The sequence below is a fragment of the Podarcis melisellensis genome, assembly GCF_964234715.1.
Source record: "Podarcis melisellensis genome assembly, chromosome: 3".
NCBI lineage: Eukaryota > Metazoa > Chordata > Lepidosauria > Squamata > Lacertidae > Podarcis > Podarcis melisellensis.
Window position 1 is genome coordinate 89,041,089 of NC_138530.1, and position 22,033 is coordinate 89,063,121.

The 22,033-nt window shown below is 41.0% G+C and overlaps 1 protein-coding gene across 1 annotated transcript in view; it reads left to right on the top strand.

The window, feature by feature from the left end:
• COL21A1 (collagen type XXI alpha 1 chain) overlaps positions 1 to 20,105 on the top strand; it is a 125,084-nt gene extending 104,979 nt beyond the window's left edge. Inside the window, exons 21-31 of the mRNA XM_081906704.1 lie at positions 1,170 to 1,223; positions 4,166 to 4,219; positions 5,567 to 5,638; positions 6,894 to 6,929; positions 8,169 to 8,213; positions 8,608 to 8,640; positions 12,110 to 12,256; positions 12,354 to 12,408; positions 13,205 to 13,405; positions 17,434 to 17,511; positions 18,756 to 20,105. Coding sequence (XP_081762830.1) covers positions 1,170 to 1,223; positions 4,166 to 4,219; positions 5,567 to 5,638; positions 6,894 to 6,929; positions 8,169 to 8,213; positions 8,608 to 8,640; positions 12,110 to 12,256; positions 12,354 to 12,408; positions 13,205 to 13,405; positions 17,434 to 17,511; positions 18,756 to 18,943 — 963 coding nt within the window. The 3' untranslated portion in view covers positions 18,944 to 20,105. The remainder of the gene's footprint in view (positions 1 to 1,169; positions 1,224 to 4,165; positions 4,220 to 5,566; positions 5,639 to 6,893; positions 6,930 to 8,168; positions 8,214 to 8,607; positions 8,641 to 12,109; positions 12,257 to 12,353; positions 12,409 to 13,204; positions 13,406 to 17,433; positions 17,512 to 18,755) is intronic.
• The last annotated feature ends 1,928 nt before the right edge of the window (positions 20,106 to 22,033 follow it).

Genomic DNA, 22,033 nt, shown 5'->3' on the forward strand with positions numbered 1-22,033 from the left:
TAACAGAATAAATGATGCAAGGAGGGAACTGCAGCCCAAGATAGCAAGAGGTGGTAAAGGAACACCTAGCTACTTTAAACAAAACTCATATCTCCAGGGACTGATGAGCTGCACCCAAAGATACTAAAGGAGCTTGCAGATGTAATCTCAGAGCCTCTTTCTATAATCTTTGAGAGGTCCCTGCAGACTGGAGGTGTGCACATATTGTCTCCATCTTTTCAAAAAAAAGTAGGGGGGGAGGGGAGAAGACCCAGGTAACTTCAGACCAGTCAGCTTGACATTAATACCAGGAAAGGTTCTGGAACAAATTGAACAATCTGTGAGCATGTGTTACTCAAAAACAAGTCATGTGAGACGAAACTCATCCCCCCCCGATAGAGTTACAAACTTGCTGGATCAGGGGAATGCTGTGGATGTAGTGTATATTGATTTCTGTGAGGCTTTTGACAAAATCCCGCATGATATGCTTGCGAGTAAGTGGGTAAAATGTGAGCTGTATGAGGTAACCGTTAGGTGGATTTGTAGATGGTTGACTGACCGAACCCAGAGTGTGCTTACTAATGGTTCCTCATCATCCTGGAAAAAGGGGACAAGTAGGGTGCTGCAGGGTTCTGCCCTGGGCCCATTGTTGTTCATTGTCTTTATAAACAGCTTGAATGAAGGAATTGAGATGATGTACATCAAATTTGCAAATGACACCAAACTGGGAGGGGTAGAAGATAGAATCGAGATTCAAAATTACCTTAACAGATTGCAGAACTGGGGCCAAACTAACAGAATGAAATACAATAAAGACAAATGTTAGATCCTGCATTTAGGCAGAAAGAACCAGCTGCACAAATATAAGATGAGGGACACCTGGCTTACTAGTAGTACATGTGGAAAAGACCTAGGGGTCTTAGTGGACCAGAAGCTTAACACGAGTCAACAGTGTGATGCAGCAGCTAAAAAAGCTAACACTGTTCTAGGCTGCATCAACAGAAGCCAAGTGTTCCAGTCAAGGGAAGCACCTCTCTATTCTGCCTCTACAATTCTATGATTCTATGAAGTATATGCTTAATTCTGTCCCTAAATTTTAAGATCAAGACACAGCTTGCATATCTATTAAGATTTGACTGGGCAGGCTCTCCCTCTGATATTTACTGGAGACTTTTATTTCTGTTTCTTAGGGTCTTCCTGGACCTGAAGGATCATTGGGTTTACCTGGAGGGCCTGGGCCGAAGGTATGCTGTATGCCTCTAGGCTGAATGTTTAATGCCTTGGGATTTTAGCTTTTGCAGACATCAATTTTAAGAAAGTGAGAGGGAATTAAAACATATAAGGAGCTCTATATGCTGTATAAGCATTTGGGAACAAAGTTCTGGAAAACGTGGTGACATCAGTAAATTAATGTGAGAAACGAATGCTTCTTTGGACACTTTATTGTAGCTTACGGTGGAAACAATAGAAAAATCCTTCCCACATTAATTGCATGAAGGGCTCCATGCACAAAAAGGGGTTGCGAGGCCTAACTTCTAGCCATACCCTTGAGGTCACATGACTCCTTGGTGCTGCCTCCTGATGTCCACATATTAATCATGTACAGCCCAGGTGACATAATCTGCACAGGGAAGCTTGTCTGATCAGGGTACCAGCTCCTGGGCCGTCTGTGGTTTTCCCAAATCAGCATCTATGTTCATTTCCATGACCAGTAGCAGTTGGTGGGATGGTTGGCGTACCATTGCTCACCTGGCTTCCCAGTGCTGAGCTTTGCTGCCGGTTACTGAGAGCACTCGAGAAGAGGTGGCAGGGAGGCAACAGATTGGCTTAAACATTAGAAAACAAAACACCGAGGTGGCTGTCACCTTTGGAGGCTAAGGCCCGAAAAAGACCCAATATGGAGGCCAATTGGCCAAAATATTGGGAAATACTAGAAAGGGATGGAGACAATTGGAAACTGCAGAGTTTAGAGAAAATGAAAGATAAAGTGCGAGACTGGTTACACTATGCTCAGATTAAGGAAGTGTTTAAGATTGATAAAAAGTTAGGATTCCAGGTGGAGAAATCGAAACTGGAGACAGAACTGCTAGAACCTAAGACCAAGGTACTTTCAAAAATGTATAACTTGCTGCTGAAATGGAACACACAAGACGAATTGGTTAAATCGGCTATGATAAAGTGGGCCCAGGATATTGGGCACAACATTATGTTTGAGGACTGGGAAAGGTTATGGACCACCGGGCTGAACTTCACAGCATGTAATGCTCTGAAGGAAAATGTAATGAAAATGATATATAGATGGTACATGACCCCAGTGAAATTGGCTAAAATATACCATTCGTCTGATAACAAATGTTGGAAATGTAAGGAAAATGAAGGAACATTCTTTCACCTCTGGTGGACCTGCCCTAAAGTGAAGGCCTTTTGGGAAATGATATACAATGAGTTAAAAAAGGTATTTAAGTATACCTTCACCAAGAAACCAGAGGCCTTCCTTCTGGGCATGGTCGGCCAGAACGTGTTAAAGAAGGACAGAACATTTTTTATGTACGCTACAACGGCGGCAAGGATACTTATTGCTAAGAGCTGGAAAACCCAAGATCTACCCACGCTGGAAGAATGGCAGATGCAGCTGATGGACTATATGCAACTGGCTGAGATGACTGGCAGAATCCGCGACCTGGGAGAGGAGAGGGTTGAAGAAGACTGGAAGAAATTTAAGATTTATTTACAAAAGTATTGTAATTTGGTTGAATCCTAACAAGGAAGCCAGAGTAGAAATAACTGTCTACCATTAAATTATAATTTTTTATTTGAGTTTAACCTAAATATTGCACTTAAGAGCATAAACAAGATGATAATTTGCTTGGAAAAATTCGTTTTTAATGATGAAAGTGGAAGCGGGAGACGTGAGGGAGTCCGCAATAGAATGAAAGGATGTTATGAAACCTATTCTGTTTGTTAAATATGTATCTGTAAAAAATCTTAATAAAAATTTTTATAAAAAAAAAAAACAGATTGGCTTAAACACTTTGCTTACATTCTTCTGAGCTCCCCATCACCTCAGTTGCTTGTCTCCCTAACTGGCAGTGACACTCGGTGTTGGGAAGCCAGATGAGCAGCCCCACCTTGCTAGCCACTACTGGCCATGATGACCCAGGAATGATGACATGGCGGAAGATTCTGATGAGAACAAAATTCAGGCTGTTTTCTCAGGGGAAGAACCACCAAGTACATTTTAGAGGTCCTTCTGATCAGAAGACAAAACCCTGCCATCATCCTCTGCTCAGATGATAAATTCTCTGTAGTACTTTTGTCTCCCTAGCCTCATAGTGTCAAGGACTGAAAAATGAGGCAAGGGCCCATTAACCTATAGGCAGTTCCTCCAGGTAGACAGACAGCCTCTACCACATTCCAGGTCTTGTCGACCTATATAAGGCTTCAATTTTGTCTGGCTCCCTGCTGAGGAAGAGAATATTTCAGCCACCAGGTAGCTCTTTGAGCTCTTCAAGATCCTGATATTCTCTGTCCTCTATTTCCCCCTCCTTCCTATTCTTTCTGAAAAGAAAAGTTAATAACTTTTTAAAACAAAAGACTACAAATAATGAATTACCAACACATAAGAGAAATCCCCAGAATTAAAACAAAACAGTTCTATTTACTATTTAGTTGGCTAGTTTAACATGACATTGCCTATATCCCTTGCGAGCCTCAAACTCCCACAGAACTGGATAGTGGGTGGGACTAGGAAACCACATGACTTTGGGTCATGGCATAGGGCTTGCTGACTCTCACAGTACTGTATGTGAGCCCCCTTTTATTAATTAATGTGTGAACTTTGGCTATTCATTCTTCATTCTCTCACACACAAATGTACTCAGTCACACATATTCAAACCACTCATTTCTCACCATTTTGCTACATTTTTTGCTGTTGGAGATTTCCAAAAGGACCTAGCTCCACAACCATGTTAAAATGAATTGTGTCACTGTTCAGCCTTATTATATGTGGGGGAAGTAGAACTACTTACAGTTCAGAATTCAAAACCTTCAAATTTCTGCCTAGTTTCAGCCACAGTTTGACAGGTATTTTTTTTCTTGTAAGTTAACTGTTTATGTAGGTGGTTCTCTTCCCAAGTGACTTTAATGATTGCTTCATCAACCTGTCAAAATCATTATATTCACAGGGTGGCAAAGGTGAACAAGGGCCGCAAGGGAAATCAGGAGTGTCAGGTATTAAGGTAAATGTGGCTAAGTTTCAATTTGTAATGATATCATCTTTGTGTTGAGAGCATCAATATAATGTTGTTCCGTACGAAAACTCAACTAGTGACTAATAGAAAAATTAACATTCTTGGTCTAAATCACAATATAAGCCTGCCCAGATTAGTTGATGAACTAACTTTCATGTAGTAGTTGGGAACTTGATCCATGGATTACACTATGATTGTGATCCAGTGGCTTATCCTTCCAGGCATGAAAGAGGAGGAGGGGAGAGCACAGGAACCCACGGTATGGTGTAGCTTGTGCTCAAAGCCAGAAACCATGGTTTCCTGCCTTGGTCCATTTCACATTTAACTGTAAGCCAAACAAACAAATGTGTGGGTTGTTGGAGAAAAGATCACCTCTGTTTTGCTCTTCCTCCAGACTGCTGCTGTTGAGATCAGCCATTGTTTGGTTTAGCACAGGGGTCAGCAACCCGTGGCTCCGGAGCCGCATGTGGCTCTTTTACACCTTTGCCGCGGCTCCGGGGCAGATACTAGCGAGGGGAGGAGGCACATTGTGGAGGCACATTGTGTGCCCTGACACTCCCCACTGTTTTAAATGTCATAATGGTTTTGCGGATCCCAGTTTTTTTTTCTTCGGTCCAAGAGGCTCTTTTTGTCTTAAAGGTTGCAGACCCCTGGTTTAGCATTACATCTCAACCTGACCTCATGGAATGAGACAATCCATGAGCCTTGGTTCAGACATAATATTAAGCCAAACCATAGCTTAGCTCACAAACGGCATGGTAGCAGCAGGAACAGAGGAGTAACAAAGTGGCTGTGATCTTTTCTCCAGCAACCCACATATTTGCTTGCTTGTGCCAATACATGGTTTGGGTTAGCATTATGTGTGAACTGGGTCTATGTCTTAACAGTCCTTTGTTCTGACATGTATAAACACCTCTTCAGTCAATCAACATGGTTGTCTGTGTTGTTGTTTTTTAAAAAAAGAAAGATTGCAAAACAAGTTATCTTTACAAATGTGTATTTCCAAACCACTCTTTGCTGAGACATCCCAAATGTGGAGGCTGGAGTTAATACGTAGGGGAGAATAAGAAGACGAAGGAGGTACAGAACCCTTCCTTCGCTCACCAATGGGCAGAGCTGCTCATAACTGGATTATGTAAAATAGTTCAATGTCTTTGTAAAATAGTTCAATGTTTTTCTTAATTTAGATTAGTATTTTCAGTGGCTTAAGAAAAGCTTAACAGCAAAGCAAAATATTGGTGATTTTTCTTTGGTACATATAGGATGGTTAAAGCAATGCATACTTTAATCATTCATTATATAATCTCAGATTTATAGAGCTGTTGTATTATTCAGGGAGAACAAGGGAGACCAGGTACTTCAGGTGAACCAGGCTATCCCGGGATACCTGGCACATGGGGTTTAAAGGTATGTCTGCTGCTGTTTAAAACACTGTGATATATGGAATAACTGCTAAGTGGTTTATGTTTTACAAGCACCCTGATAAGAGTAATGCATGGTAATTACCATTAACTATGAGAACTAGATAACAATCACCCCCATTCAGGATCACAATTTCTGAGTCTGTTGCCAGTTTCCATGCTTGTTCTGCTAACTTGTATTAATGAAAAATAGACACAATCCTAACTATACCTCTTACTCGCTGGCAATACACTTCCTTAGTTCCTGTCAGTTCTTTCAAAAGAAGATACAAGAAAAATCAAGGACTGGATTATATATGGTTTATAATCAAAGACTGTGAGATACATGCCAATGGGTTAATTTTCACAGTTTATTTTATTATAGATTTATTTCATAAAATTTATACACTGCTTGATTGTGGGGGGACGACCCTCAAAGCCGTTTACAAAAGGTAAAGCAGTAAAATCAAGGAAAATTTACAACCATAGTTCAAAAGATACAAAATACTAAAACAGATTAAAATTACCTCAACATTCTAAGCATCTGGGTAGACTTGTCTAAACAATAATGATTTTCATTCAAATTAATTTAAGTTTATCTGTGCTAAAGAAATGAAATAGACAATGAAATAGACCACAGACAATTAAATTAAAAGTTTTTCTTTATTATATAACAGCTAGTAAAATTAAATGACATATTTAGAAAACATAACTTTTTTGGGGGGGAGGACGATGACAGCATTATGCTTTCCCCCCAATTTTATAAATGATACATGTGTTTTACTATCAACAATATTACTGACATTTTGTGTCTTATTCATACGTTTTAAAAAAATATTGAGCCATACAAATCAGTGCATTAAGAGGACAAGGATCAAAGAGAAGCACAATTGATTATTATTTTATTACAAAGAAACAGATAGAGGGGAAATTACTGACTGAGATTCTAGATGAAAGTTGTCCATTCTTGGACAGTTGGATTAGTGAGACTTCTAGTGGCCATTATGTGCATGAGATTGCACAGTGCCTTGCCACAAACAGAAACACACTTACATTAAGATTTCTGTTCTCATTTTCTATCACAGGGATCTTGTGTAGTTGGAAAAAGCCTCTGTGGCTGACAGTTTGATGTTTTGTGACTCTAGTGTAGTTACATATATTATTACTTATATATTATACTTGTGTGTTGCTTTTATTTCACCTGTGTGCATAATCATTGTAACTTACATTTCAATAGAAGTTGTTTTTTCTCTTATTTTCAGGGAGATAAAGGAAACATTGGGGAAAGAGGCATCCAGGTATAAACTTTTCAACAGTTAAAATAACTTGGAATGCCTGCTCGCTGTAGATAGTTCACTCTATATGGCATTAGTATTTTTAAATGAAAATAATTACTCTTAAAAAAATGTCAGAGAATGGTATGTCCCACAGACCAAGCAGTAGCCAATGTGGTGTCCTCCATATGTTCTTGGATTCAAACTCTCATCAGCTCCTCAGCTATAATGACCAATAGTGAGGGATGATGGGAGTTGTGCTTCAGCAACATCTGGAGGCCAGCATGTTTGGTACTCCTGCCACAGATCACATCAAGCATGCTGAATTTTCCTCAGCATCACGGTGCAGTCATGGTGTTTGAATAAACCTAGATATAAGTAGTCCAAAGCCTGATCTAAAGGATTAACCATATCAATCTGAAAATGAAAAGTTACGATCTTATTACAGTAATATTTTTTAACTTAAAAAATGGACGGAGACATAATACTTTAATAACCCAGCTAGGTTTGGGTTGATTTCTAAAGGAGAAATTAAGCCGCTACTACTCAAAACAAAATTTAGTTCCTAAAGGCAGTTGGGTAAAACAGGCAATTTATCTTCACCTTCATGGAATATTTGACCATTGTCAAATAACAGAAGATTGACTGAAGGACATGCCAATTCTTGATCAATGTAATGTTTTGTATGTGGTGCTGCCTTTCAAGACCAAAATATGTCATATACTGAGCTATTTTTCTAGGAAAAGAGGTGCCAGAACTCACCATGAACACCTCCCTTGTTCTCTTATAATAGCAATGGAGCCCACCTGAGAGGTACAGGAACTGAGTTCCTGTGAGTTCCCCCTGAAAAAAAAGCCACACACATCTTCAGTTTGCAATTCAAACAACTGGTTTTCATCTCTAAAGCACTAAAGCCTAGTTCCCGGACATCTGAAGGATGTTTGCCCCAAGATTACTCTGCCTATCTGCTTGATGGTATCAGAGAGTATTTTACCAGTCTTTCCACCTTTGGCAGTGAGGTTTGTGGAAAAAAGAAAGAGACTTTTTTGTGGTGGTGATACATCTCCTTGGAGATGATAGCACCTTTACATTTCTGATGTGTTGGTTGTTGTTTTCTACAGATAGTGGATGTATTGTATGATTTTGGCTTGTCAATTGCCAGCTGTTTTGAAGTATTGGGGGAAGGGGCATGTTAATAAATGCAAACAACACACTTTTTTCATATAATTAAAATAATTATTTTGTAATGCCTCTTTTTTAAAGGGTCAGAAGGGAGAAAGTGGCAGATCAGGTACTGCAGGCCAGAAGGTAAAACTTTTTTCCTTTTGAAAAGAATTGACAAAAATTGCCTCATTAGCAAAAGCACCTTCTGAGCAGAGTAATACTAATAGATCTGGAGCCAAACAGGGCACATATCTCTGAAATAGGCTGCCCTTCTTTCCTCTTCCTTTAAAATTACAGAGTGAGTTTGGGGAAAATGTTTTGAGCCCTTAGATAACAGCGTCAATAAATATTACATATCACTAGATGCTTGGCTAGCATGAAGCTGTGTTTTGGAGGGTATTTCTCTAGCATATGACATTTTAATACAATATTTATTTTTTAATAAATATAGTTTAGCCTTATGTTTGTAGATTTGAAACAACATAGCAATAACTCAGCATCCGTTTATTAATATCTTCTGAAATTGTGATTCCTAAAGGGCGACACAGGATTAACTGGAGCTGAAGGACAGGTATGTGTTTGTGTTGCTGTTTTATATGCCCCGACATCTGCTCTCCCTGTCTCTTTGACTGCTTCATTTTAGCATACATTTTGTGCTGGCTGTTGGTTTTAATTTCGTTGTTAAAAATACTTTTGAGTGCTGTTTTTTTTTAAAGCCAATAAAAAAGCAAGATACATGCTTTCAGTAAATAATAAATATGTTGCCAGGTCACAACCTCTACTTTTCAGTATTATTATTTGATTGTTATTTACGATGATTTTGAATAGTTTTTGATAATTTATCATTTGTATGCTGTGTAAGTGAATATAATATATCTGAAGGTTGTTTCAGATGGCATAATTCACATGTGCTCTGTGTTTTGCATTTGTTTAATCTGCCCTCAGAAATATGTTCAAAACAAAAGGGATTTTTAATTTTTTTTTTAATCAACTTAAGGATGTGTAGGGCGAGGGAAGCTTTAACATTTTATAGAATTCATCAGGTAGAATGGAAAGGAAAAAAATGTTCAGCTATGTGCCAAGCATGCTGGCTTCCAATTGATTGCAGAAAGTTCACATTTAAAAGTAGAGAAACACATTCCTGATAGTGGGACATTGTAGACATAGCAGAAAGTAAGTGAAAAATACTAGATTTCAACAACTTTACTAACAATCCTTGTAGCTGGAAGTTAGTCAGCACCTAACGTTAATGGTGATATCCAACTAAGTCATACTCAGAGTAGATCTATTGAACTCTATGTGGTTAAGTCCATGTTCGTTATTTTCTGTAAGGTTGGAGTTAAGCGCATGTAATGGGGCTGGTGGAAGCTGATTTCCCTTTTCCTATGCTCCCCACAAAAGCTTTCCTGGCCTCTGAAAATACTCCACTGAGAGTCAGAGGACCCTCTTGAATGGGTGGTTTGTGCTGCTGGGGATTGGAAAGGGATTCTTCCAATATCAGCTGGAGACACCTTCCGTGACTGGAGCTGCCATTCGTGGCAATTGCCTCCCCCTTTCTTTTAAGTTCACAGCAGCCTTGCAATGCAGGCTAGGCTGAGAGACAGCACCGGACATCTAGGGAATGTCATAGTAGGCTTTAAACTTAGTCTGATGCTGTGTATGCTCTTAAATAAATATATCCTGTGCATTATTAAGTTATGGTTTTATTTTCAGATTTTATGGCAATATTTTTTCTTGCAACTTTTTAAATATGCAGGAATCTTTTAACACACAGTTTTGTTTTGTTTTCAAATCAGTAACAATTTTAGCATTTTAAAAAAATGCATCTCTTTTTGTCTTGGCCAAATGGTAAAGGGTCGCTAAGAAAGGTCACAAACAGGATGTTGCTAGCTATTAAAAGCCAAATAAACGCTTCTGAAAAATATACTTTCAGCAAGCTTCTTGGCAAATTCTACAAGCTGTTAGTTTTCATTCACAAGCCTCACAGTAAAAACTCTTCTTTTTGGATATAAATACAGTAGTTCTAAGACTTTTCCACACTGGCAAATGAACAGTAAATAGGACAAAGACTGTTGGCCAGTACCAGAAAGATAACAGAATCTGTTATTATTACTGTGGTTTTTGTTTCTGCAGAAAGGTTTAAACTGTGTTAAATTTGTTTTGCCCTTTGTTATTTATGGATGCTGCACAGGGGACCAAAACGCTGACAGTCAGGGTATAAATTGCCTCCATAAATAAATAGCACTCATTTTAATAGCAAACACAGATGGTGAGTGCTGACAGGATTGCAAACAAAGTGGGAGACTTGGGATGAATCGGCATGTTCAGAAAAACTTGCAAAAGTACAAGGAAGCTTTTTTCCAAAAAAGCACACAAAAAAACCCAGAAACAGAAACAAGAGTCTAATGAAGACCCGAGCATGCTCAGTAACAGTGGCATATATGGGGAAACAGAGAATGTGAGGGGTTGGAAGAGTAGAATTGCTTGTTTTCAGGGAATGACCGACTGGAACCCTGAACAGAAGCACTCCTTGTAGAAGGAAGAACATACCAAAACATTTTTTGAATGCAGGCACCACTTGTGTATACATACATTTGCATGGCTTACATCCATTTGATAAACAGTCAGTGCCAAGGAGGCTAAACTAACTAATCTGTAAGGGGCTACACTGGCCTGGTTCTCACATTACTCTTATCTGTGGTTTACTGAACCGCCTTTAACCCAAATTTGCATCTGGGGACCCATATCTTCTTTTTTACCATACAATTGTATGGTGGTAGTGCTGCTATTGTCACCCACTTCAGATTAGACTATGACCCTGCAGTGTTCTCGACCTACTAGCTGAAGACCAAAGATTAATTTGAACATCTGAACCTAGCCCAGCAGCTTTGCTGTGGTTTAGTATAGTAGCCATGACAAACCACACTCATAAACGATTATTTGTTTTTGGTTAATAAACCTTGGCTTACGTTAACCATGACTTAGCATTGTAAGCAAATTAGTCCACTGTGTACAAGTACCTCTTCCTCAGAGCTTTTTAAAAAATGTTCTTAATGTCTCCTAAGATGCTCTTCAAATAACCACCAGGTGTCTTATAAGCAAAAAGTCTGTATAAGGTCTGCCAACCTATTCCTGGCACATCTGTGGCTTTGCATTATTCCATTTGGCTAGAAAATTGAAATGGGGTTATTATACCCAGCTAATAAGATATATTTGAATAATATAAAAGCTATAAAAAGCCATAGCAAAACAAAATACAGAGGTTGGGAATGTTGTAATGATTATAGAATCTAATCCATTGTGAATGAAGTGGCTTTGGCTTTATTTTTAAAAATTGTAGAACTCATTGTAGGTCACAGTCCAGCATAGAAGTTAAGCACATTTTGAGCCTGTGGAAAAACAATGAGCTTAAACACAGGCAACTCACTTTGATGAGGTTTTGTGGCTTTAATTATTCCCCCTTTATTAACATAACTTCATTTAGTAATGTCCCCTGGACACGATTAATTATCTCAGTGGTTTTCCTTTCACAGCACCTGTGCCTCTGGGTTTTAATCTTTCCCAGCTTCCATGAAGGCTAGGTGGTCTCCTGTGGTTACTTTAATTGGCACATCATGAAAAGAGTCCACAGGGATTGTAGAGAAAACAATCCATTTTCTTGTTCTTGCACCATTCAGGAATGTTTAACGTTGACTTAATGTACCCTTCCTCAACCTGGTGCCTTCCAGCTGTTGTTGGACTCTCAACTCCTGTCAGTCACCCCCTTCATATCCCATTGGACAGGAATGTTGGCAATGGTAGCCCAAAACATCTAGAAGGAACAAGGCTACGGGAAGGCTGGACTAGTATATGAAATGGTTTCATTGGGATTTAGATGTTACCGCATACACAATTAGAGAGTGAAACTTGCTAATAAAAATATTTTCTTTTTTTTTTGTTCATGCATATTATAGTATGCATATTTTTCATAAAAAAAATGAAAACAAGCTCTCCGTGAGTTGTCAGGTGTTGGCTATTGCAGTTATTACCTTTGATTTCAGAAAGGCGAGAAAGGAGATCCTGGCATGAGTGGCTTTACTGGGCAGAAGGGAGAACCAGGAGTTACTGGTTTGATTGGCCCACCAGGCCCAAGAGGAGGACAAGGAGAGAGGGGATCTCCAGGAACTCCAGGGGCAGATGGAAAACCTGTATGTATGCTGCCTGAGATGACTTTTTTCATGCTGACCAATTTCTTTTCAAATTCGAGCCCATGTCACCTTTTTAATGCTTCTCTGTTCAATTTAGGGAAGAGGCTTTTCTGAAGAATTTATTCGGCAAGTTTGTGCAGACGTGCTGAGAAGTGAGTCCCCCTATTGATTCACGGTGCTGCACTGTAGTCACCTTGCTGGGATGTACCTGTGTGAGCTTTAGGACATGTGCCTAAATTTCCTACAATCAGGTGGAGAACCTTTCTGGCCCAGTGAGCCAGATCTTTATCTCCCTGCATACCACCCTTGCGGGCCAATCTTGACAGGTGCTTGACACCTATCAAAGTTGATCTGTAGGCTAAGGGGAGATAGTTGAAAGGGCTTGCTCAGCCCTGTGCAGAAGGATTCTCAGATGCCTGAAAACCAGCTGATGAGTGTTTGGGAAGCCCTGCGTGCAACTGCCAAGTGTAGGGGTAGCAAGGGTTTGGGAAGCAGGGTTTGGCAGTTCCTGCAAATCCCCTTTTGTTCAAGCCCTGCATTCATCATATATGACTTCAGGGATAGGGCAGGTGAGCGTGGCTTGCCTGGAAGAGCCTTGCAGGCCAAGTAGGGAGACCAGGTTGGCCAAATCTGGCCTGTGAACTGGAGGTTCTCCACCTCTGCTCTACAGTGTGCAGAGGTTTAAAGGGAGGGAATACATGGTGGGCATGACACAGTCACAACTAAGGAAATTTAAATCTGACTGATCTCAAGGGGTGAGCATGTGCATAAATCTCCCACTATAATCAGTGGAGCTTTTTTAATTACTTGGCATAACTAGATCTAAATTTGACCAAGATGCAATATTTTCAGACAATTTGATTTGGTTTGGTGTTTGGTTAACTTTGTGTATTGATGGTGAGGATATGCTCCCTTTGGTCTAAGCATTTTTATCTGCATTCCCCTTAGCCCAGTTGCCTACAATACTTCAGAATGGGAGGCTACAACACTGTGATCATTGCCAGTCTCGTGGCCCTTCCCCAGGGCCTCCTGGTCCACCAGGCCCACCTGGCCAAGAAGGTCCTCGAGGATTTCCTGGCTTGCCAGGAAATGATGGTGTTCCGGGCCTGACAGGAGCTCCTGGGCGTCACGGATCGCGTGGACCAAAAGGTAATTGTCTGTATGCCTCTTGAAACAAAATTCTCTTTCCAGCCTAGAGATCTGTACTGAATAGGCATTGAACTGGAGAGTGTGAAAAACTTGAGCTTGCACATTGTCAGTCAGCCAGGGCAACATGCTTAGCCACAGGCAATCCATAGAGCCTCCAGGTTTCATTATCTCTCCATTCTCAATCTGGCTCCTCTTCTTCTCTTATTAAAAAACTCAAAGGGATTGAAGCTGCCTTATACTAAGTTCATCTAACTCAGTGTGGTCTACACTGGTGGGCAGTGGCTCTCTAGGGTTTCAGAAGGAGAATTTTTAGTTATTGCCCACACTTCAATGGAACTAACCATGGAATAAGTCTGTAATACGATTGCTATTCTATAGCTTGATCCTATGCTTGGAAGTATATCTCGCTGTCTCAGTGGAGCTGAAACTCAAATAAGTATGCATATTTGGAAAGCTACCTGCAGAGGGATTTAGGGCCTTTGAATTATAATCTTCACCATACTGTCTTCACATCAGGCACAATGGACCAGCAAGTTTCTACAGAGCTGCTGCTTTAAACATTCTGATTGTCTGTTTTTTAAGACAGTCTTTTACTAAAGACGGGGTTCTATTTTAGTGAAGGAATATCTTACCCTCCACCTAACCAACTACTAAAAAAAATGTAGATTATATTATTTGCCCCTCCCCCAAAATATGTTCCATGAATCAAAAATTGTGGTGAAATGGTTGCACATAGCTCTGCTTACCATTAGTAGGAGGATTACATTAACACTTTAATTTGAAGTGCATGAAAGTTTACATTTCTGAATCCTGTTCCTTTCATGGTTCAATCCTATCATATCCATTAGGATACTAGGAGGAAGGTCTAAATCAAGAGAAATGAAAGTGCTACTATCTTTTAAACTGTCACAGCTTGGGCTTTGTTCGTTAAACACATGCTTTTGCCCATTCTATTGACAGGCGAATTGATCAAATAAAGAAATAGTGCTTCTGTAACATTGCTTTAGGCATTGTCTGCTGTTGTGTGTGTATTCATTTGAATTGTACAGTTTCATATGTACAGTTTTTCTAGGACATTGGTGGCTAAACTTGTTTTGGCTCAGGGAACACATGCACTCCTTCTGAGGGTCAGATGGCAGCAATGAGTGTGGCTGAATGTAGGTGTGACCACACCCCACGCTCCTACTTGAACACATGCACACCCAGCTAGGCAGCCAGTCCTTTGTGCTAATCAGCTGAGAACGAGGGATGTATCACTCCCCTCTATTTATCACATCAATAAGATGACTGGGGAGGTGGTGATTTGTATCCCCATCAGGGTGCTGGACTGTACATACCCCAGTGTTGTGTCTGTTTTAAATATATCTATATGTAATTATTTGTTGCTATTGCCACCAAATTTGGTGGGATCAGGGGAGGAAGAGGAAAAAATGCTTTGGTAGGCTGGATGAGGGGGTTCTATTGGAAATTTGGGGACAGATTCATTCTCCCCCCCACCCTGTTAATTTTTATTCCAACTACTTGAGGAATTGGGTGCATATGTTTTAAGCTGGAAAGCCTGGGAAATTTGCCACTTACCCCATGAGAGCTCTTTAGCCAAGAGGGAGCAATTATGTGGAAAATATTTTTGATGAAAGCAAAACCGCCAGAACCTATATTTTTAATCTGTTTAAAGAGGTACTACAGTGGTGCCTCGCAAGACGAAGTTAATTCGATCCGCAAGTCTTTTCGTCTTGCGAGTTTTCCGTCTTGCGAAGCACGGTTTCCCATAGGAATGCATTGAAAATCAATCAATGCGTTCCTATGGAAACCGCCTTCAGACCAGGTCCGGGGACAGTCTGTCCCCCGACCTCTTCTGAAGGCCGGCGGGGGGCGAAAGTCTTTGCTTCCACCCCGCCTGCCTTCCCGGGACAGCGGAGACTTCTCCGCTGTCCCGGGTGATCTTAAAATGCTGGCGGGCGGCAGCGCTGCCGCCCGCCAGCATTTTAAAATCGCCCCGGGACAGCGGAGGACTGTCCCGGGGCGATTTTAAAGCTCCCGGGAAGGCAGACGGGGGGGGGGGGGAGCAAAAACTTTTGCCCCCCGCCGGCCTTCAGAAGAGGTCCAGGACCTCTTCTGAAGGCAGCGCGTTTCTCCGCTCTCCCGGGAAGGCAGGCAGGGGGAGCAAAGACTTTCGTCCCCCGCCGGCCTTCAGAAGAGGTCCTGGACCTCTTCTGAAGGCCGGCGGGGGGCAAAAGTTTTTGCTTCCCCCCGTCTGCCTTCAAAAGCCATCCGGGATAGCGGGAAGCGCTTCCCTGCTATCCCGGACCGCTTTTAAAATGCTGGCGGTGGGGAGCAAAAACTTTTGCCCCCCGCCGGCCTTCCTGGACCTCTTCTGAAGGCCGGAGGGGGGGAGGCTTTGCTCCCCACCGCCAGCATTTAAAAGAGGTCCCCGGAGATTTCCCTATGGGCTTTCTTCTTGCGAAGCAAGCCCATAGGGAAAATCGTCTAGTGAAGCGACGCAAAAACCAAAAAACCCTTTCGTCTTGCGAGGCATTCGTCTTGCGGGGCACCACTGTATAAACTTCTGGACTTCAGTTACAAGAATAACAGTAAAACCAAACCAAACCAAACCACGAACAACCAAAAACAAAACCCAACACCATTAAAACAGCCCTACCCTATCAAGGAACAAATTTTTACATATGTCTACTCAGAATTAAACCCCAGAGTGCAGTGGGGCTTACTCTGAAGCAAGTGGGTGTAGGGCAGGCATCCCCAAACTTGGCCCTCCAGATATTTTGGAACTATAACTTCCATCATCCCTAGCTAACAGGACCAGTGGTCAGGGATGATGGGAATTGTAGTCTCAAAACATCTGGAGGGCCGAGTTTGGGGCTGCCTGGTGTAGGGTTACAGCCTGTATATTATATTAGATTCTAGTAGAGGCCTACTTACCTTTTATATGAAATATTCCCCAAGAGTACTGAGATTTTTATGTAACAATGTTCTTATTCAGTAGCTGTCATTTTTCTCAAAGTGTTATGTACCAATGTGCTAATTGTGTTCTTAAAACTTGAACCTTCTTCTCCAATGGTCATTACATGAACTGAGTACTTTTTCAGTTATTATTGTTGCCTTTCTTCTCTACTTTTACAGTTTTTAAAATGTAATATATCCATGAACCACTAGATCATTTTAAGCAAATCGTTAATTGAAGTATGTGGTCTGAAGACATAAACAGTAATTACAATGTGCAGTGTGGATACAATTTTGTCTGTTTCACATTTCAGAATTTTTATCTGATGATCATCTGTCTTCAATGCATGTGAAATATTGTCACACCACTTATGATCTTAGCCTCTTTCATCATGATAGTTATTTTATTTATTGTGTTTATATTCTGCTCTCTCAGAACTGTTTCCTTCATTTGATCCTCACAACAATACTGTGAGGCAGGTTACGACTGAGTGTGAGCCCAGGGTCACCCATTGAGCTTCCAGTTGGGATGAGTCCTAGGGCAAAATTATATCATATGTCGCCTCTCTAATTCTGCCTTTCTATCCTTAAAAAAATAGTACCATATACTCCTGATACATGTTGACACACTTTGTTCCTGAATTAAAATTGGAGGTACACTTGATTTTTACAAAGGATATTTTTATAATGTGAAACTTACCAGCACTCAGAAAAGCCCATCACTGCAGAAATTACTGATTTTGGCACATCTCTGATTGGCAAGAGGTGACACCAGAACAGTGACTCAGGCAGACCTATGGACAGCCTCCTCTGAGGCTGCAGAATTCTGATGCATGTTTGCATGCAAAGTGGTTCAATGGTCAAATCACACCCAATGCAGAAAAGCAGCAGAATTCCTCCCCTCCCCTTCAGAACCTAATTAGATGGAGGCAGGGTGATAGTGTTCAGCCATGCCAAAATAGGAACTCTGAGCTTATGGGAATTCATTTTTACTCTCAGTACACTGGTATGTCTTAGTGCACACTTTGGGAACTACTGACAATATGCATATTATGTCTGGCACTTTACAGGACTACCTGGAAAAAATGGAGCTAAAGGAAGCCAAGGAGTTGGAGTCCCTGGGATGCAAGGACCTCCAGGACCTCCAGGTATTGTTTGGAGAAGCCAGAAAGCTTTGGAGTTAACGTGCTCTAAGATTGCACTACTTAGCTGACCCTTTCAAAGAGTCACTTATGTTGGCTTTAGTGGGACTTTTCCACAGAACCAGCCATCAGTACTGCGGCTTGGAATTTAAAAATCAAATCAGTAGATCATCTTAATGCATCTACATAGTTGGTTGTTCCTCAGGGAAAAGCTGGGTGGACAGGTGAATTTTAAGTAGGCACCTTAGTACCAGTATCGTAACTGCCTTCCTGGTTATCATTGGGAGGGTAATCCAGGGGGCAGGTGCTGCCACATTAAAGGCCCTGGTCTTAGTGGGCACAAGGCAAACCTTAGAAGCACATGGCACTATGAAAGGTATCCTGAGGATCAAAGTGACTAGGCTGGAGTAAACAAGTTAAGGTGCTTCCAGAGGTGACTGTGTCCCAAGTTGGACAGGTCTCCACCTAGAAGCATAGCACTGTAGAGTTGGAAAGGGACCCCAAGGGTTGGTCATCTCATCAAAACCCCTGCAGTGCTTGTTGGCAACCAGTGCTGCTCTTTCAGCACAGGTTTTATGTACTGTCAGCAGGGCAATCCCTTCTTCCTGCAGCATTCTGTACTAGGTACAGTGCCCAGGCTAACCTTGAGGAAAGTTCCACATAAGGTTGCATTGCAGCAATCCAGTAAAAAAACAGTGCCTCAACCACCAAAGCTAAACTATCCCAATTCAGAAACAACCAGAGCTGCCACAATGGTCAAAGCTTGCAGAATGCACAATGAAGCTACCTGGGCCTCCGGTGACAAAGAGGAAACCAGGAGCATTCCCAAGCTACATATCTGCTCCTCAAGGAGCAGTGTAACCCCACCCAGGGCAGGCAGCTGGTCTATTTATCTGATCTGGGAACTGCTCACAAACATTGTCTTACCAGGCTTCCATCTCACTTTATTGATGCACATCAAGTCCACTGCTGCACCTTAGCAGAGGTCCAGTTCTTTTTGCTCAGGGATGACGGACATCAGCTTTCTGGAAGATGCTCCTGTGCCACTACTAGGGCTGCCTGGGTGGCACAGACTCCTCTCTTACTGCAGCAACCAAGACACTTTCATGTGTTATTCACGTCAGCGCCTTTAAACCTAAAAAAGTAAATACTTAATCAGGCAGGGTGGATCATGCTAGAAATCTTTAACAAATTGTAATACCTTACCAGCACTAAACACACTCCGTGTATATATTTCATATATTGTTAAGGTCCTGAAGGTCCACCTGGGATAAGTAAAGAAGGATATCGTGGAGAACCCGGGAAGCCAGGTAAAGATGGAGACCGTGGAAATCCTGGAAATCCTGGACAAACTGGACCACCTGGCATCTGTGACCCGTCTTTATGCTTTAGTGTAATTGTAGGAAGAGATCCATTTAGAAAAGGACCAAACTATTAATTTGGGATGTGTTAGTGGCAGACTAGACCTGGTGCTTGTCTTCAACAATCTTTCAAGTCTCAGGAAGATGACTGGCAATAATCCTCTTTCCCATAAACTAAAGTACCTCTGATGTGTAATGTAATATGGTAAAATATTCCATATTAAATTTAAGAATCTAAATATGTATTGGGCCTATCAAATAACATGCTCCCCGATCCAGTTAAACTTAGTTATCACTGTACATTTAAAAACAATGAAACCACATAGTTGTCATTTATTTAAATCCCATTGCTATCAGTCATGACTAACTTTATCTGGATTGGAGAGTGAATTTTAACTGAATGATACTGTTGAAGTCCATTGGCAACACTGCTGGAAGCCGGATTGGGTCCTCAATGTTTCATGATCAGCTGTATACCACTGTGAAGTATTTTTTATCCAGCCTAAATATGCAGCATCTGAATTTTAATGGCACATGGCTGATTTTTATTTCGTTTGTCGATTTCATCCATTTGTGTATGTTTCATATTTTTCTGGTTAATGGTTTTCTTTTGAAAAATGTATGAATCCAAGTCTTTTTATATATATAAAAAACAACACCCCCATGTTGTCCTCAAAACAACCATGCGACTATCCAATTTTACATTTCCATCTACAAGTAAAGAAACCTCTAGAGGCACCTTTAAAAACTTAAAAATGCATTTTTTAACATAAAAAAGGTTTCTAATTATATTCTGGACATTTTTTTTATCATACTGTTGCACAACCAAGCTTAACCATATTTAATTTTTTTCAGCTGACTATAGAACTGGGTCTTTTTGCTATGCTCCATAGGACTGCGGTTGTCGAACAAAAGTTTACAAGCTGTGCTTTATGCTTACTACCTAACTACAGTGTTCTTTATGCTGCTTCTTTGTACATTTTAATTAAGGCATTTCTGTGTTTATTTTGTAAAACAAGATACAATCAAGAAGCACTGCTTGCATCCTAATAAATTCAGTTGTACAATTTCAATAGTTGACGCTATTTTAAGCTTTAATGCAAAAAGTCTTTTATTGCACCTACGCAAAGCTTTATAACTGGCCTTTTGTTGTTGTTGTTTTCTGTCATAAGTAATATGCTTGACATTCAAGGTAAAAAGTTTTTTTAAGATTTTGTGGTAATAAAAGCAATTTTTTCACTTGTTGAGCTGAGTTTTTATTAATCACGTGAATTATGTTCTACAGAACATTATTCGCCCAACTGCATACCAACAAGATAAAGGCAACAATGTCCAGACTGGACAGCATTCTGCTTACAAGGCCTGATCCCCCCTGGTAGAAACAACAAACATTGGTAACATTAAAATCACAGACCACGCCCCGGTAGACGCTACCCTCAGGAGAGGAAGCACAAATTACCCCCATCATGGTCCTTTAGCCCCATCCTAATCACAAACCAACTAGCTAAAAAGAGTCTCTTCAAAGCTACTGTATGGACAATGATGTGGGTGACATAACTCACCCCATCCCCCGGGACACAATGAAAGCCATAATCAGACAAACCTGCATAAAGGAGAGGGCATCCCTTAAAAACAAAGCTCCTCAAAAATGGGTAAATTAGAACAACAAATTACAACCCTCTCATCAAACTACAAACAGGAGCCAAAAACCTACTTAAACTCATAGAACGAAAAAGAAGGGAAATTGACTCTCTCGAACAATGATTAACATCCTATACTCTAAACAACACTTTTACGAATATGGAGGGAAGAACTCCAGTCTATTAGCAAACAGATGCAGGAAAAAAATAACTCAAAACAAGAATACATTGCGTCACTAAAAAAAGACCGTAACGTAACATTCTCTGCCAAAATAAATAACCTCAGAATTTGCTGAATTTTACTCCAATCTGTACACCTCCCGCAACCCACCTGAACATCCCCACAACAGCATACCCATTTCTCTAGAACAAACTAAAGAAAATCCCCACAACACTGAACAGGTTCACACAGTCCATGCTTAAATCATGGAAGGGAAAAGTAGGCAAATTATTGCTATGGCTATCCCATCCCCATCCCCACTAACCCCCCTGGCCTATCTCCCACTATTCCAACATGCAGCACAAAACCTCCAGATAAAAACCTGGCAAACCAAAGGTCTACACCAGGGGTCACCAAGGTTTATCTTGCCTGGGTCAGATCGGTCCCACAGAGATCCCTCTGTGGGCTGGATCGCGCACCCCCCCGATTTTCAGATGCGATTTTCGGCGCCACGGAAGCGAGTCCCCACGCTGAGCTGCTTTAGCGCAGTATGTGGGCGGGCAGGTCTGTTCGGGGGCGGTTCGTGGGCCGGTCAAATGACCTCTGCCGGCCGCTTCTGGCCCATGGACCTTAGGTTTCTGACCGCTGGTCTACACTGTCTAAAAGACTGCTACAAAAACAACAAACCCATACCAACACAAGAAACACACAACAAACGGGACACCCAAATACCTTGGCTAACACATCATCAACTACATGCCTTCTTAAACAATCCATCAGTAAAATCAGCAGCCACTAGGCTCTTGACCACCTTTGAAAACCTCCCGACACTAGAGGGACACAATATACAAAATGCTGCTCCAAAATCCCACAGACCCCCTTGACAAAGCAGGTAGTAAGTCTGCAGAAATACAGAGAAAGGTTGTGTGAAGTGGGGAGAGTCCTTTAAAGAAAATGGGCAGATGGTGGGGGGAATTGAAGAAGAGAGGAACCAAAGAGAAAGGGGAGTTGTAGATAAACTGCACATAGCCTAGAAACAGGAGTAGAAATACGCTATGAGCAAGAAAAAGCTGCACAGGCAATGGAAGACTGATTGCTGCAAAGGAGCTGTTTCCATAGAACCAGGGGACCATTTTGTCTGTGGGCTTCAAGTCTGTAATTACAGATTTGTCAAACACTGAAAGTACGATTATTCAGTCCAATTAATATTTTTAAATGGGTTTCTGACAGGTGCTATTTAATACTGATTGAGAATGTTATTGGTGCAGTTAGTTTGGTTAAAAATGCATAATTATTTTTTAATTTTTCATTGTAATTGTTTGCCACTTCGAATGCAAATTTATAGAATACGCAGTGAAGAATCCAGT